The sequence below is a fragment of the Panthera onca genome, chromosome D1 (assembly GCF_046562875.1).
Source record: "Panthera onca isolate mPanOnc1 chromosome D1, mPanOnc1 haplotype 2, whole genome shotgun sequence".
In the NCBI taxonomy this organism is placed as follows: Eukaryota; Metazoa; Chordata; class Mammalia; order Carnivora; family Felidae; genus Panthera; species Panthera onca.
Genome location: NC_138348.1, coordinates 66,110,566 through 66,129,193, shown reverse-complemented (window position 1 = coordinate 66,129,193; position 18,628 = coordinate 66,110,566). Strand labels below are relative to the sequence as shown.

The 18,628-nt window shown below is 37.1% G+C and overlaps 1 protein-coding gene across 4 annotated transcripts in view; it reads left to right on the top strand.

Moving 5' to 3' along the window:
- Positions 1 to 2,588: 2,588 nt before the first annotated feature.
- The window catches only part of CCDC90B (coiled-coil domain containing 90B), a 46,055-nt gene continuing 30,015 nt past the window's right edge, over positions 2,589 to 18,628 (top strand). The window contains exons 1-3 of one of the 4 annotated variants that reach the window (XM_060605493.3): positions 2,589 to 3,094; positions 5,760 to 5,879; positions 8,070 to 8,173. In XM_060605493.3, the coding sequence (XP_060461476.1) occupies positions 2,995 to 3,094; positions 5,760 to 5,879; positions 8,070 to 8,173 (324 nt within the window). In that variant the 5' untranslated portion in view covers positions 2,589 to 2,994. The remainder of the gene's footprint in view (positions 3,095 to 5,759; positions 5,880 to 8,069; positions 8,174 to 18,628) is intronic. The other 3 variants (XM_060605491.3, XM_060605490.3, XM_060605492.3) reach the window with 3 other exon arrangements.

The window sequence follows — 18,628 nt, the reverse complement described above, 5'->3', positions numbered from 1 at the left end:
GGGAGGGCCTCTGTGTGCAAGACATGCAGAAATGTGAGAGACTCACGGAGAATTACTTCCCAATATTGAGTAAAGTCAACAGGCATTATTAATAAAAGTAGCTCTTGCTTATTGGGTGTTTATATGCACCAGGCACTGTGCTAATTATTTTACATGCATTACGTCTTTTATTCCTGCCAACAAACTTATGAGGAAATATTAACAAATATATGTGAAAATATTTTTATAAATTAAGGCTTTCACATACAAATGGAAAGCAACAATGGAGAGTTTGGAAACACACACAGGTACATCAGGGAGGTCTCAGGGAGTGGTTAGATCTGTTAGCTGAATACTGTCTGGACTCTCGCTCTATCTGCTATTCCTGCTTCTACTTCTGTGCACTTCTCCTGCCCATTGTCAGAGTATGGCTGTCTCAGCTCCCAAATTCACTTGCTGTAGTGCCAACCAGCTTCAGAAGATGATTAAGAATTCCTGACTCGGCTTGCTCGGTCCATGAAAGAGAATGATTGGCGCAGCTTTGGTCACGTGACTAATCAAAACTTCATTTCTGTTGTGGAGTTTTACAGTAATGTAAATAATAACCAATAAATATTAATGTATAAAGAGGTGTAGCTTTTTTCATAATCATTACTTTAGGTAATTAAAAATATTGTGGTCCCACTTACTGGTCTTTATCCTCCAGTAGTCTGTAAGCTTCTCCAGAACAGTAATCATCATAACATTAGGCAGAATTACAATCATATTGGAGATATATATATATATATATGATGTGCATATATGTATACATATATATACATATATGTATATGTATAAATATACGCATGTGTATATGTCATAACTTTGATATATGTGTGTATATATAAAGAATTTTTTTAAATAATGATATCATACCGATGAGGTTTTGGGGTGATGGTGGGGGCTCGGGAGCTGGTGACCAAGAAAGAATTCTTGAAGACATCTTTGGTGCAAAAAAGTGATTTTATTAACGTACAGAACACGACCCGTGGACAGAAAGAGCTATGTCGGTGCTGTGAAGAATGGCTGGTTTTATACTATGGAGTTGGGAAGGTAAAGTCAAAAGGGAGGCCTCCAGAGGGACTTTGATATGCTAAAGACGACTCCTAAGATACCCAAAAACTTGCTATTGTCAAGCTAAGATTGTTGTCCCTCTAGTAGGCATTAACATTAAGACAGTAGGGGGTTCCTGGAGAAATATTATACTCTGTATTTGAGAATTTAATTTTACCTGCCATTTCCTTCTTGCCTTTGTTTCCCATTATCACTATGGAGGGGTGATGTTGGGGCTCCAGGAAACAGTCTACAGGCTTCTGGAGATTAGGAGAATAGATAAGATTGCCTTTTTCTTGTAACTTACTAAAATATTTGTAAACTGATGGAAACCCATGGTCTGTATGACTGTGATCTCTATCAATTGGCCATTTGTTTTCTTTCCTTTCCTTTGTCCTTGGTCAGCCAGAAGTGCCTGAGGAATATCACACACATCCCACCTTGGGAGTGGGAGGGGGGATGCTAGCTTGCACTTTGTCCTTAGCCCGCCCCATGCTCCCTCATCTATAGTGACGCTCATAGAATATTCCATGATTCTATAATATTCCCATTTGTATAATAATTCCAATTATATGACTGTATACTATTCCAATTTGGAACATTTGTGCAAGTTGCTGAATCACCTTGAATATTTAAATTATTTCTAAAGTTTTACTATTATAAGTAACATTCCAGGGTTTTAATTCTTAAAAATCTTAGCTACAGTTAAGGTTATTTTTTCTCAGAACAGATTGTTAGAAGTGAACCTCTGGCTATTCATTTTTATTAGAATTTCATATATATTATTAAATTGCTTTCTAAAGGTACTAACTTACATTCTTGCCAGCAGTGTAAGTGACCCGATGTAATTGCATATTTGCTGGCATCAATAATTTTTTTTTAATTTTAATCAGTAAAACTGGTATATCTTTAGGTTTGTTTTTTCATTTAACTGGTGAGATTAAACTGAGTTTTGTTTTGTTTTTCAATTTTTAAATAACCACTTATATTCCCTCTCCATAAATTGCCTGTTAAAGCCCTTGCTGGCAGGAATCAAGTGCTGTTCTTTAATGTGCCTCAGTGCTTACAATGGTGCTTGTTATGCAACTGATGCTGACAAAGCTTTGAAAACAAATAGCTAGAAAAATCTTAGAGTAACTGTTTACATCCTTGTGAGAATAATTAAGCCACTAAAACCCAACCATTGTGTACCACTTTAGAATTTACGAAGAACATATCAACATATTTGAACCCCAGAATTACTGTGTGTTGTTACTTCTAACATTTTTTCCGTGTGGAACAAAGTCTGAGGTAACAAGTCTCAGAGGGTAAGTGACGAAAAGCAGCACCGCTCTGGAAACGGAGAAATTGTTTCCCTCAAGACCGTAACTAAACTAACTGCAGTTCGTCCTCCTGTGCACAAGAGGGCAAAGGAGTAGGCCATGAAGCAGCAAGAATGAGCATCTCGCTGGACTACGTTTCCCAGGTTTCTGCGCGATTCCCCGGAATACTCAGCGGATGAGGATTTCAGGTCCCAGGTTGCTGGGCGGAAGGGTGTGACGCAATCCCACACCCAGGGGCGTAATGGCCTCTGGGTTTTCCCGGGGGACTTCCGCTGTTGAGCTGTACCTCATTGCTAGGAAACGGGCGCCAGAAAGTTCTCAGACAAGGTCCCGCTTTCTTAGAGTGGTAACGTCGTGCGCCGGTTGGGAAAGGGCGGTGGAAGGAGCGGAGCCTCTGTGAACCATGCTCGCGAACTGTGGGTCCGTCTGTAAAGAGGCCCGTCTTAACGGTACCGAGGTTAGAATCTGCTGGGGAGGACTTTTGCTGCAGGCCGAAAACTACACTTCCCAGAATCCTCGTGGTGCCAGAACTACTTTGCCCGAAAGCCTGAGCGTGATTCAGCCAGCCTCTCACCTCCACCCGCCAGCCTGAAAACAGGAAATGTGGAGTCGCAGTGTTTGGCGGCTCCTGTGCTCTGACGGCCGTGCCGGCCGCCGGGTTTCCATCCTCGGCGGGCGTTTCTCGCCGGCCCTGCGGAGAGGTGAGACGAGACGGCTTGGTGTCGATGCCTGCGTGCTATTTGGGGATATTGCGGGTGGTTCGTGCCTGCTCCCGCGAGCGGTAGACAAGAGTGCCACGCCCCTCCCAGTCCCTGGTGCTGGCGACCCCGCCGCTGCATCTCGCCCGCTTAGATTGGGGCGGGAGGGGCCAGGACTGAGTAGAGAACCGCTTCTCCTCTTTTGAGAGCGAGCCCGTGAAAGCCTGGGGCTCCCACCTGGCTCCACCACTAGAGTCCCTCGGGCTTTTCTTTCTCAGCGCTTGGTTCCTTTTTATTATCAAATGAGGCTGGCAATCCCCTCCCTCTCCGAGGTCTGTCTGGAGTAATCTGTGTTCTGAGAGTTCTGGTTTCTTTCGTGGCTTGTTCAGACTTAAGCTGTTATTTGGGTGCTGTCTCGGACCCAGGTTTTTGGTAGACACAGCATGCATTTCAGGTCAGGCCAACTGTAAGCAGTTAACAGTCATATAAATGTGTAATTCATGAGGTGTGGCAAAACTGTTCTAGAATCCTGTGAACAAGCAACACCTGACGTAAGACAGTCTGGGCAGGCTTTCTGGAGGAGGAGACATTCAAACTGAACTCAGAAGGATAAACATGAGCAGGCAAAGAAAAGGAGAGCTTTCTTAAGTTATTCAGAGAATTAAAGAGTTAAAAGAATCCTTAAGAGCAGAGAGCCAAAGAGGGGAGACAGGAGACTGCAGCTGCACCCTGCAGATTGTGGCTGTGTTAGGTATTTGGTGTCTCTCCCATATTCAGTAGGAAGCTGCCTTTTGTGAAAGGCATTCAAATGTTTGTTGACTGAAATCAGAGGAGTTGTGCACTAACCTGCCTAGCTCTGAGACCATAACATCTCAGGCAGTTACTTAGCACTTCTGAGCCTGTTTTCCTCATCCATAACATGAGAATTTTAAGGATAAGTATTAGGTGTGAAAGCAGTATCATGTCATATAAATATTACCCTCTCGCCTCCGCCACCAAGTAAACCTTGAATAAAATACTAAACTTCTAATCAAGGAGAGATAACTTCAGGTACTAATCAATCCTAATACAATTGTTACTGGAAATATTGCTGAAATCTGCCCCTCTTTTTCCTCCAATTTTTTCTTTTCCTCCTCGGGTCTAATATTGACACACAGGCACATTGCTGAACTCTTCTAGATGGCACTCAAAGCCAAAAAGATTGCTGACTGCTGTGCTAATATGTGTGTGTATGTGTTCAAAATTGATCCACTTTTACATCTGATTCCCATTATCTCTAAACAATTTATCTGAGTATTTAAATAAATTGATCTAAAGGACTGGGCATCACTTTTTCATCATTTGAATTTAGAGTTTATATTTAGATACTGTTTTTAAACCTATCTTTCCTGCCCACTTACTAGTCCACAAAGTCAGCAAAGACATCAGTTATGTCTGGTTTTCTCATCATCCTCTGTACCTGGTGCTCAAGTGTCTGTTGGCTGGAAGGATATTGCTGGAAGGATATAGGAAAGAATTGCATTTTCCCTACAGTACCTACCAGAAAAGCAATACTTGAGATTGCAGCTGTGTCTTTTTAAGTACCTACGTATATTAAGTGGTTTGGGATAAAAAAGAGAGACAGCATAGGGTGACAGAGCCTGAGCTTTGGAGTCAGAAGACCTGAGTCTGAATTCACTAATGAGTCTGTGACTGGAGGTAAAATGCTTTACCTTAGGTTCACTTACCTTATCTAAAATGGATAATGCCACCTTGCCTTTGTAGTATATAAAACATCTAGTACAGTACCTTGTGTTCAATTAATAATTATACTAATTAGCTGTTATTTTACTTAAATATAGTAATAGTAATGAAGTTGAATGTAAACAGAGTTCTTGCTGAAAGAGAATACTTTTTAATGAAATTCGCCAGCAATATATGGAAAAGGACCGTACTGTGTCTAGGTTAAAAATTGGGAATTTATTGAAATGATACATTTATTTCAAAGATAAGAAATTTGCTAGGGCTTTTGTGTTGCCTCTAGTAAATACTCCAGGATTTAAAATCAGATTCATTGATTGATTCAACAAAATATTGTGACCCAGTTATTTGCTGAGTACCGTTCTAGGTACCGAAGATACAGTGATGAAAAACACAAAGTGTCCTAGAGCTTGTAGTCTGGTTCAGAGAGACAAACAAGACGAGTTCAGATTAGAACTGAGGACTGTGATGGAAATAAGCTGGATATGTAGGAGAGTGGGAGTTCAAAAAGCTACTTTATATGAGGATGTAGGTATAAATAATTATCATAGCTCTGTGAAAGACATCTTAGCACCTAGGAGAGTTGGATGGTTTCCACTCTTCCAGTAATGAGAGACGTGACGGTGATATCCAAAGCTTTTGATGTATATTACATTACAACTTTTTACTGACTCTTAACAAATAAAACATCATACTGAAAGAAGGAAAGGAAGCATTTATTGAATGCCGTGTACAGAGTACTTTTAGACACTTTTCAGATAAAAGAGTCCAAGGCTCAGAGGAACCCGTTTTCTTCCTTGAAATTACAGAATTCCTAAGTAGAAGAGCTAGAACTGTATTGTAAATAGATGAGAGAAATGCTTGAGAAGCTAAAGTGGCACACTTGTGTTAGTTCCTACAAGGAAAAAACCCTGTCTTCTCTTTTCAGACTTTTTCACCACCACAACCAAGGAAGGATATGATATGAGGCGAGTGGACCTAACTCCTTTAGAACAAAGGAAATTAACGTTTGATACCCATGCACTGGTTCAGGATTTGGAAACTCATGGTAAGAAACGGATAACTCTTGAAAGAATTTAACAACAGTCATAGTAAATTACCTAGTCAAGACAGTATCATTATTATGGACAATTAAGAATCAGTTGAAATACAAGTGCTATCCATACAGTGGAATATTTTACAGTCATGAAAATGGTATTGCTTGAAGAATATTTACTGATAATGAGAAATACTCAAGATAGAGAACATATAACATTACATATGCAGTATGATTTCAATTATGTAGAAAAAAACTGCAGAGTTTCTAGGCTGATACTAAAGTTCATGTGTAAGTACAAGGACTGCTTGGGAATAGCAAAAAAGAAAAAGGAACAAGCACAAAAAATAACCAGTTGTCAAAACAATAATTTAAACTAAATTGTGTGATAATACAGGAATAGAAAAGTTGATAAATGGGGCACCTAGGTGACTCAGTCAGTTAAGTGTCCAGCTTCAGCTCAGGTCATGATCTCACAGTTCATGAGTTCGAGCCCCATGTCAGGCTCACTGCTGTCACCACAGAGCCTGCTTTGGATCTTCTGTCCCCCTCTCTCTCTGCCCCTTCCCTGCTCATGCACATGCTGTCACTCTCTCTCAAAAATAAATACAGTGTAAAAAATAAGAAAAGTTGGTTAATAAAATAGAGTTGTATTCAGATAGGTAAACATAGATATTTTTAGCAAACAATAAGGCATTACAAATTAGAGAAAGGAAGGGCTATTTAATAAATTGATATGATACATGACTAGCCATTTGAAAAAATAAATTCCAGGTTGATTAAAAGTCAAATGGATGGGTTACCTGGGTGGCTCAGTCACTTGAGCATCCGACTTCGGCTCGGGTCATGATCTCGCGGTCCATGAGTTGGAGCCCCATGTCGGGCTGTGTGCTGACAGCTCAGAGCCTGGAGCTTGCTTTGGATTCTGTGTCTCCCTCTCTCTCTGTCCCTCCCCCACTCATGCTCTCTCTCTCGCTCTCTCTCTGTCAAAAATAAATAAACATTAAAAAAAAAGTCAAATGTAAAAATATGAGGGAAAAGTTAAAAAAAAATGCTAGAATACTTTAAGACTTTTAGATTGAGGAAACAAGACAAAACTCAAAAGCAGTGAACTAAAGACTGACATGTGACTACTGAAATATTTAAATCTGTATATCAAAGGGTGTCATCTGTAAAGTTAGAAATATTAGGAATAGACATAATAATGACCCTATTGCTTTAATACACAAAATTCATATGAACCAATAAGGAAATGTTCAGTATCTTATAGGAAAATGGGTAAAGGCCATAAATAGCACACAGAAAAATATAAATAGGCAATAAATATATGTAAGGTGCTTAACTAAGGAAATGCAAATTTTAAGTATAAATAACAATGCTATGCCATTTCATTTTTTAATGCCAATTATAAACTGAAAAAAAAAAACTAGCAGTATCCAGTGTTGATATAAATATGGGGAAATGGATCAGTGGGAATTAAAATTGCAGAATGCTTTTAGAGAGTAATTTAGCATAATCTGAAATTTTTTATTGTAACCATTTTTTAAAAAATAAAAAAATTAAGGGTGCCTGCATGACTCAGTCGGTTAAGCATCTGACTTTGGATCAGGTCATGATCTCACGGTTTGTGAGTTTGAGCCCCACGTTGGGCTCTGTGCTGACACTTCAGAGCCTGGAGCCTGCTTCAGATTTCTGTCTGTCTGTCTGTCTCTCTCCCTCCCTCCCTCCCTCCCTCTCTCTCTCTTTCCCCACTCATGCTCTATCTCTCCCTCTTTCAAAAATAAACAAATATTTTTTTTAAAAGTAAAAAATTTAAATGATGAGGAAAGTTATTCTAGCTGTCTATGTTGATATGGATATCATTTTTTAAAAATATAAACATATGTTGGGCGCCTGGGTGGCTCAGTCGGTACACGTCCCACTTCGGCTCAGGTCGTGATCTCGCAGTCTGTGAGTTGGAGCCCAGCGTCGGGCTCTGTGCTGATGGCTCTGTGCTGACGGCTCCGAGCCTGGAGCCTGTTTTGGAGTCTGTGTCTCCCTCTCTCTCTGACCCTCCCCTGTTCATGCTCTGTCTCTCTCTCAAAAATAAACGTTAAAAAAAAAAAAAAAAAAAAAAAAAATATATATATATATATATATATATATATATATATATATATATATATGTATATATATACACACATATGTATTTGCTCTCTACAGGATTTGACAAAGCACAAGCAGAAACAATTGTATCAGCATTAACCACTTTATCAAATGTCAGCCTGGATAGTATCTATAAGGAGATGGTCACTCGAGCTCAACAGGTAATATTTTCATTATTATCAATTGTGACCATTTCATTAGATAATCTTTTTCATATGGCATCTCTGTCAACCCACCCACCTGCCAAACATACCTGCATCTTTCTCTCTACAAAGGGACCAAAGAACAAAAGCAAAACTCTTCAGTAAAGTTAGTATCTAAAGAGATTGAGGAGTTAGAAGAGTCATAATAAAATTATGGTCACACAGAGAATGAAATTTTGTCAAAGCTTTCATTGTGTGAGATAATTATATATTATTTGAATTATTTGAGGTGGTGGTAGGTGATGAGTGAAACAACTTCTTCTCCACAGAATACCTACCACAGTAGAAAAGCTAACCTATTAGATAAAAACATTTAACTGCAGTCAGGTGTATGTTCTGGTTAATTTTCACAAACGGAAGAGACTTAATTAAACATGGCTGGAAAGGATTTCATTAAGATGCTTTAAATTTGGATACACAAATTCTTAAAGTCAGATAATGCCGTTTACTAAGAACTTACAGTGAGAGATGCACAGGGCTGTGGATTTCTCACATATTATCTTATGTAATCCCTCTAACAACCTTGCAAAGTAGATAGAATTATTCTACTTTGCCACTGAGGAGAGATTCAGATTAATTTTTTACAGTTGTCATTGTGGTGCTGTGGAGAAAAAGAATAATTTTATATAAAACATAGAATAAGCTAAATGAGCTTGACTGTGGAATATAATTGATAAAGCTCATAATCGTGAATTAATCACTGATTAAAAATGTTTACTTTCTGTAATTTTATACACACACACATACATGTATATTTTTTTCCCTTGGACTTGACAAATACTTCATTTTTACTTAGGAATTAAGATTTTCCTTCTTTTTTTATTCCTCTCCCAAGTGATGCACTGTTAATACAACGTTGCATTAGTTTCTAATGTACAAAGTAGTGATACACCAATTCTATACATTACTCAGTGCTTCCCCCATGATATATGTAGTCACTATCTGTCACTATACAGTTTTTTTATAAGTCTGTTTCTTGGTTTGTGTCTCTCTTTTTTTACCTTTGCCTATTTGTTTCTTAAATTCCACATCTGAGTGAAATCATAAGGTATTTGTCTTTCTCTAACTATTTTACTTAGCATTGTAGTCTCTGCCTCCCTCCATGTTATTGCAAATGGCATGGTTTCATTCTTTTTTATGGCTGAATAATACTCTATTGTGTATATATACCACATCTGTATCCATTCATCATTCGATGAACACTTGAGCTGCTTCCATAATTTGACTATTGTATATAATACTGCAGTAAACATAGGGGTGTATGCATCCCTTTGAATAAGTGTTTTTGTTTGTTTTTTAAATATATTTTTTTAATGTTTGTTTATTTTTGAGAGACAAAGTGTGAGCCGGGAAGGGGCAGAGAGAGGAAGACACAGTAGCCAAAGCAGGCTCTGGGCTCTGAGCTGTCAGCACAGAGCCTGATGTGGGGTCGAACTCACAAACCATGAGACCGTGATCTGAGCCAAAGTTGGATGCTTAACCAGCTGAGCCACCCAGGTGCCCCTTGAATAAGTGTTTTTGTATCTTTTGAGTTAAATACCCAGTAGTGCAATTACTAGGTTATAGGCTATTTTTCATTTTTTGAGGACCCTCCCTACTGTTTTTTATAGTGGCTACACCAGTTTGCATTCCCACCAACAGTTCAGGAGAGTTCTTCACATCCTCGCCAACATGTGTTGTTTCTTCTGTTGTTGATTTTAGCCATTCTAACAAGTATGTGAGGTGAAATCTCATTGTAGTTTTAATTTGCATTTCCCTAACAAGGACTGATGCTGATTGAGCATCTTTTCATGTGTCTGTTAGCCATCTGTATATCTACTTTGGAGAAATGTCTGTTCATGTCTTCTGCCCATTTTTTAATTGGATTATTTGTTTTCTTGGTGTTGAGTTGTGTAAATTCTTTATATATTTTGGATACTAAGCTGTTATCAGATGTGTCATTTGCAAGTATCTTCTCCCATTTCATAGGTTGCCTTTTAGTTTTGTTGATTGTTTCCTTTGTGCTGCAGAAGCTTTTTATTTTTATGTACTCCCAGTAGTTTTTTTTTTTTTTTTTTTACTTCCCTTGCCTTGGAAGACATATCTAGAAAAATGTTGCTACTGCTAATGTCAGAGAAATTACTGCCTGTGCTCTCTTACAGGACTTTTCAGTTTCAGGTCTCATATTTATGTGGTTAACTCATTTTGAGTTTATTTTTGGTATGGTGTAGGAAAGTGGTCTACTTTCTTTATTTTGCAGGTAGCTTTCCGGTTTTCCCAGCACCATTTGTTGAAGAGGCTGTCTTTTTCCCATTGCATATTCTTTTCCTCCTGTGTGAAAGATTAATTGACCATATAATTGTGGGTTTATTTCTGGGCTTTCTATTCTGTTCTATTTTGGGGACAATACCATACTGCTTTGATTACTACAGCTTTGTAATATAACTTGAAGTCCAGAATTGTGATACCTCCAGTTCTGTTTTTCTTTTTCAAAACTGCTATGACCGTTCGAGGTCTTTTGTCATTCCATACAAATTTTAAGGTGGTTTGTTCTAGTTCTGTGAAAAATGCTGTTGGTATTTTGATAGGGTTACATTAAATCTGTAGATTGCTTTGGGTAGTATAGACATTTTAACAGTATTTGTTCTTCCAGTCCATGAGCATGGAATATCTTTGCATTTCTTAGTGTTGTCTTCAGTTTCTTTTATCATTGTTTTGGAGTTTTCATAGTACAGGTCTTTTACCTTCTTGATTAAAGTTATTTCTAGGTATTTTATTATATTTGGTGCAATTGTAAGTGGGATTATTAATTTCTCTTTCTACTGTTTGATTATTAGTGTATAGAGTGCAACAGATTTCTATACATTGATTTTGTATCCTATAATTTTACTGAATTCATTTATCAGTTCTGGTGGGTTTTGGTGGAATCTTTAGCGTTTTCTATATATAGTATCATGTCATGTACAAATAGGGAAAGTTTTCCTTCTACCTTACTGATTTGGATGCCTTTTATTTCTTTTTGTTGTCTGATTGCTGTGATTTGAGCTTCCAGTACTGTGTTGAATAAAACTGGTGAGAGTAGACATTCTTGTCTTGTTCCTGACCTTTGGGGAAGAGCTCTCAATTTTTCTCCATTGTGTATGAAGTTGGCTGTGGGTTTGTCATAAAGGCCCTTATTATGTTCTCTCTAAACCTATTTTGTTGGGTCACCTGGGTGGCTCAGTCGGTTAAGCATCCAACTCATGATTTCAGGTAAGGTCATGATCCCACGGTTGTGAGACAGAGCCCCACGTCAGGAACAGAGCCCACTTAAGATTCTCTTTCCCTCTGCCTCTCCCCTGCTTGCACTCTCTAAACAAACAAACAAACCTACTTTTTTGACGGTTTTTATCATGAATGGATGTTGTACCATCTTGAATGCTTTTTCTGCATCTATCAAAATGATCATATGGTCTTTATCCTTTTTTTTATTATTAATGTGATGTTTCATGTTGATTGATTTGCAAATATTGAACCAGCCTTGCATCCTGGGAATCAATCCCACTTGATTGTGGTCAGTGATATTTTTAATATATTGTTGGATTCAGTTTGCTAATATTTTTGTTGAGGGTTTTTGTATCTATGTTCATCAGAGATACTGGTCTCTAGTTCTCTTTATTTATGATATCTTTATCTAGTTTTAGTTATCAGTGTAATGCTAGCCTCCTAGAATGAATCTGGAAGTTTTCCTCCCTCTTCTGTTTTTTGGAATAGTTTAAGAAGAGTAGATATTAATTCTTGAAATGTTTGGTAGAATTCACCTGTGAAGCCATCTGGTGCTAGATTTTTGTTGGGAGTTTTTGCTTACTGATTCAATTTCATTACTGGTAATTGGTCTGTTCAGATTTTCTATTCCTGCTTCAGTTTTGGGTGATGATTTGTTTCTAGGAATTTATCCATTTCTTGTAGGTTGTCCAGTTTGTTGGCATATAATTTTTCACAATATTCTCTTACATTTGTTTGTATTTCTGTGGGTTAATTTTCTTCTTTCACTGGTGATTTTGTTTATTTCACTCTTTTTATTTTAATGAGTCTGGCTAGAGACTTATCAGTTTTGTTGATCTTTTCAAAGAACCAACTGTTGGTTTGTTTCATTGATCTCGTTCATTGGGGTTTTTTGTTTTGTTTTGGTTTTTTTTTGTTTGTTTTTTAGATTCTTTGTCATTTATTTCTGCTCTAATCTTTATTTCCTTTCTTCTGCTGGTTTTAGGTTTTGTTCTTTTTCTAGCTGCATTAGGTATGAGGTTAGGTTGTTTATTTGAGATTTTTCTTGCTTTATGAGGTAGGTCTATATTGCTATAAACTACCTTCTTAACACCACTTTTCCTACATCCCAAAGATTTTGGACCTTTGTGTTTTTATTTGCATTTGTTTCCATATAATTTTTTATTTCATCTTTGATTTCTAGGTTTATCAATTCATTGTTTAGTAGCATGTTATTTAACCTCTGTGTATTTGTGCTCTTTCCATATTTTTTTCTTGTGGTTGATTTCTAGTTTCGTGGCATTATAGTCCGAAAAGATACATAGAATGACTTTTTTTTTTTTAATTTGTTGAGACTTGTTGTGTGGCCTAATATGTGATCTCTTCTAGAAAATGTTCATGTGCACTTGAAAAGAATGTGTATTCTTCTATTTTAAGGCTGAATGTTCTGAATATATCTGTTAAATCCATCTGGTCCACTGTGTCATTCAAAGCCACTGTTTTCTTGTTGATTTTCTGTATGGATGATCTGACCATTGATGTAAGTGGGGTGAAGTGGGGTGTTAAAGTCCCTTACTGTTATTGTATTACTACTGATTAGTTCCTATGTGTTTGTTGTTAACTGTTTTATGTATTTGGGTGCCACCATGTTGGGTCCATATTTACAGTTGTTATATTTTCTTGTTGGATAGTCCCTTTTATTACAATATTATGTTCTTCTTTGTTTCTTATTACCATCTTTGTTTTAAATTCTATTTGGTCCAGTATAAATGTTGCTACTTCAGCATTCTTTTGATATCCTTTACATGGTAAATGTTTCTTTGTCCCTCACTTTCAATCTGCAGGTGTCTTTAGATCTGAAACAAGTCTTGTGTAGGCAACATATAAATGGGTCTTTTCTATCCATGTTGTCACCCCATATCTTTTGATTGGAGCATTTAGTTCATTTACATTTAAAATAATTATTGATAAATATGTATTTATTGACATTTTGTTACTTTTTTGTGGTTGTTTTTTGTACTTTTTCTCTTATCCTCTTCTTGTTCTCTTTCACAGTTTGCTGACTTTCTTTAGTGGTAAAGTTGAACTCCCTTCTCTTTAGTCTTTACATATCTGTTACTGGTTTTGATTTCTTTGTATACCATTAGGTTTGTATATAACATCTCCATGTGAAGTTGATGTTCTCATAAGTTTGAACCCATTCTTTACACCCCTGCCCACCCACATTTTATGTATTGATGTCCTATTTTGCATCCTTTTATTTTGTGATTTCCTTGACTGATTTTTACTGATACACTTATTTTCACTTCTTCTGTGTTTCCTGCTTTTTATACAGTCCTTCATTTAGTCCCCTTTAATAATTCTTATAGGGCTGGGTTAGTGGTCGTTCACTCCTTTACTTTTTTTTTTTTTTTTTTTTTTTTTTTTTTTTTTTTTTTTTTTTTTTTGAGAAACCATATCTCCTATTCTAAATGATTGCCTTGCTGGATAGAATATTCGTGGATGCAGACTTTTTTCTTTTCAGCACTTTGAACATATCATGCCACTCCCTTCTGACCTGCAAAGTTTCTGCTGAAAAATGCACTGATAGCCTTATGGGGTTTCCCATTTATGTAACTGTCTTTTACTGTGTTTAAATTTTTTTTTTTTTAACTTTTTTAATTTTTTTGAGAGAGGGATCATGCACACATGAGCACAGGAGAGGAACAGAGAGAGAGGGAGATAGAATCTCAATCTTCATACTCCATGCAGAGCCTGATGCAGGGCTCAGTCCCATAGCCCTGAGATCATGACCTGAGCTGAAATCAAGAATCAGACACTTAACTGAATGAACCACCCAGGCATTCCTAAAATTCTTTATCACTACTTTTTGTTGTTTTAATTACTATGTGTATTTTTGTGCACCTTCTTTGGTTAATTTTGTTGGGGGTTCCCTGTGCCTCCTGGATCTGGATATCTGTTTCCTTCCCAGATTAGGGAAGTTTTGAACTATTATTTCTTAAAATAAATTTTCTGCCCCCTTTTCTCTGTTCTTCCTCTGGGATCCCTGTATTGTGAAAATTACACTTGTTGGAGTCACTGAGATCCCTAAATCTGTTCTCATTTTGCATTTTTTTTTTTTTTTTTTTTTTTTTTGTCTCTTATATTTGCTCAGCTTGATTACTCTCTCTTACTCTGTTTTCCAGGCCATGAAGTCATTCTTCTAATTCCTCTAGCCTGCTATTTAGCCTGTCAAGTGTATTTTTGTTTTAAATTTATTGTGCTCTTCATCCCTGAGTGGCTCTTTTTTGTTTTTAAGGGTCTCACAGATGTCCTCCACTCTTCTCAAATCCCATGAGTATCTTTATGGTCATTACTTTAAATTCTCTATCAGGCACATTATTTATCTCTGTTTTACTTAAGTCTCTTGCTGTGATTTTGTCCTTTTCTTTAATTTGGTTTGGTCTCTTCACTTTACCTAGCTCTGTTTCTGTGTGTTAGGAAATTCAGCTACATCTCCTGCTCTTGAGAGTAGTTGGTGGGATGCTCACTTTTAACAAGCTGGCTGGTCCTCTTGTATGCAGCTGCTGTGGGTACTGGAGTTGGCTTAAGGACATTCCACAAAGCACACGTGGGTGGGTGATGCAGTTTTAACAAGGTGCACACATCCCCCACCGGTGGTCGCAACACATTGTTGGCAAGGTTTGTGCTAGTCTTCTGGGGGAGAGGACCTTTAGCACCTGGATTGAGGCAGGTTTAGCTGGAGAAGGTTGGGGTGGTGCAGTGTAAGCAAATTAGGCAGTGAATGCCCACAGGTGCTGGTTCCCACCAGTGGAAGGGTGATTGTGCTGGGGTTGGTGGAGGGAAATGGTACATGCCAGCTCCTTTTTCCCTGGAGATGTCCCTTAAGGAACTCAGATTACTAACTCTCCTTCTCAAATGCTCTCATTTTTCAAACTGCTGCCATTTTTTTTATTGTGTGTGTTTAGGGTTTTTTTTTTTTTTTTTTTAAACAAACTGATGCTTCTAAGCTGTATCTCCTGGGCTTTTTGGGGGCTATCTATTTAAGTGTGGGACTCAGCGTTCTGCTGCTTTCAGGGATTTTTAAAGTTGTAGGCTTTAAGTTCTCCTGGTTAAGAAATCACTAAATCTAGCCCCTCTCATTTTCAAAGCCAAATCCTGTGGAGATTCGTCTTCCCTGTGTAGGTTCTCTGATGTGATATTCTGTTTCTCACCCCTCTCTGCACCTCACAGCTCCCTTCCTCTGGCAGCCAGACCCATGGGGTTCAGCTCCCCACAATTTCTGTGCCTTTCTACCCTCTTTGATGTGGCTTCTTCTCTACAGCTACTTGTGGAGTTCTGCTAATCTTGGGTCATTTTCTGGGTTATTTGCATTGATGTGAGTGTCACCAAGTTGTATTCATGGGACAAGGAAAATTTAAAGGCTGCCTATTCTGCCATCTTCCTCAAAAGTCCAAGCTATTGACATTTTTGATAATATTCTTAAATTAGATTTTTAAGTTTACCTATAACCAGTGAATTAAAATTGTGGCTTAAGGAAGTTTTATGCTGGCAATACCATTTAATCCTACATTCAAAATGCTAAATTTTGGTGTTTTTATGATTAGTGTGTGAAATTAACATCTCATTCCGTCATTGAGCCTAATCCAATTGTTGACCCCACCCCCACCCCAAAGATGTCATGAAAGATGGGTTTGAGGCTCAGGGCCTTGTACTTGATCACTGCAGAAAGACTATACTGTTAAGTACACTCAATCCAAAAATTCAGTTATATTCTGAATTCACATAAAAACTGAATTATAGGGTTTTGTTGGTTTTTTTTTTTTTTTTTTGGTGTTTAGGGCTTAGGGTTCTATATATAGTATCATGTCATCTGTAGACAGTGACCATTGTACTTCTTCCTTACCAATTTCTATGCCTTTTATTTCTTTTTCTTGCCTAATAGCTGTGGCTAGAACTTCTAGTACTATGTTGAATAAAATTGGTGAGAGTGGGCACCTTCATCTTGTTCCTGATATTAGAAGAGCTCTCTGTTTTTCACTATTGAGTATGACATTAGCTGTCGGTTTCTCATATGTGGCTTTTATTATGTTGAGTTATATTCCTTCTGCACCCACTCTTTTTGAGAGTATTTACATGAATGGATGTTGTATTTTATGAAGTACTTATTTTGCATCTATTAAGATGACTATATGGTTTTTACCCTTCCTATTGTTAATGTGATGTACCACACCAATTGGTTTATGAACACTGAATCATCCTTGCATCCCTAGAATAAATCCAACTTGATGGTGGTAAATGATCCTTTTAATGTATTGTTCAGTTCAAAGTTTGGTAATATTTGTTGAGAATTTTGTATCTGTGTTTATCAGAGATGGGCCTGTGGTTTTTTGTTTTTTTTTTTTGGTTTTTTTTTTTTTTTTTGTAAAGTCTGTTTGGTTTTGGTATCAGGGTAATGCCGGCCTCAGAATGAATTTGGAAGTTTTCTGTCATCTATTTTTTGGAATATTTTGAGAAGAGCTGTTAACTCTTCCTTAAATGTTTGGTAGAATTCATCTGTGAATTTGTCTAGTTCTGGACTTTTGTTCATTGGGAGGTTTTTTTTGATTATGTGTTCAGTGTCATTACTAGTTCAGATTTTCTGTTACTTCCTGGTTTAGTTTTGAAAGTTTGTATCAGTTTCTAGGAATTTATCTATTTCTTCTAGGTTGTCCACTTTGCTGGCATGTAACTTTCTGAAGTATTCTGTTATACGCTTTTCTATTTCTGTGGTGTCAGTTGTTACTTCTGTTTCATTTCTGATTTTGTGTCCTTTATTTTATTCACAATGAATCTGGATAAAAGCTTATCAGTTTTGTTTATCTTTTCATAGAATCAGTTTTTTGTTTCATTAATCTTTTTCTATTGTTTTTTAATCTGTATTTCCTTTATTTCTACTCTCATCTTTATTATTTTCTTCCTTCTACCAACTTCGGGTTTATTTTGTTTTTGTTTTTGTTTTTTTTCTAGTTCCTTTAGGTGTAGGATGAGATTATTTGAAATTTTCTTGTTTCTTGAGGTAGGCCTGTTTCACTGTGCATCTCCTTAGAACTGTTTCACTGTGTCCCACAGACTTTGGAGTATTGTGTTTCATTTTCGTTTGTCTCCGTATATTTTTTTTTTTATTTCCTCTTTGATTTCATTGAAGAAATTTGTTGTTTAGTAGCATTTTGTTAACCTCCTTGTTAACCTCCCTCCCCCCACCCAACACCCTGCCAACAACCCTGTTTGTTCTCTATATAGGAGTCTCTTATGGTTTGTTCCCCCTACTTTTTAAAATCTTATTTCTGCTTCCCTTCCCCTATGTTCATCTCTTTTGTATCTTAAATTCCACATATTAGTGAAATTATAGAATATTTGTCTTTTTCTGACTCATTTAACTTAGCATAATATATTCTAGTTCCATCCACATTGTTGCAAATGGCAAGATTTCATTTTTCTTGATCACCCAAGTAATATCCCATTATGTATATAATTATATATATACATATATATATATATACCACATCTTTATCCATTTATCAGTCAATGGACATTTGGACTCTTTCCATAATTTAGCTGTTGTCAATAGCTCTCCTATAAACACTGGGGTGCATGTGCCCCTTCAAATCACCACTCCTGTCTCCTTTGGATAAATACCTAGTAGTACAGTTGCTGGGTCTAGGGCTAGTTCTATTTTTAATTTTTTGAGGAACCTCTATACTATTTTCCAGAGTGACTGTACCACTTTGCATTCCTACCAGCAATGCAAAAATGTTCCCCTTTCTCCACATCCTCGCCAACATCTGTTGTTCCCTGAGTTGTTAATTTTAGCCATTCTGACGGGTATGATGAGGTGGTATCTCATTGTGGTTTTGATTTGTATTTCTCTGATGATGAGTGATGTTGAGCATCTTTTCATGTGTCTGTTAGCCATCTGGATGTCTTCCTTTGAAAAGTGTTTATGCCTTTTGCCCATCTCTTCACTGGATTATTTATTTTTGGGGTGTTGAGTTTGATAAGTTCTTTATAGATTTTGGATACTAGCCCTTTATCAGATGTGTCACTTGCACATGTCTTCTCCCATTACATTGGTTGCTTTTAGTTTTGCTGATTGTTTCCTTCACTGTGCAGAATCTTTTTATTTTGATGAGCTCCCAATAGTTCATTTTT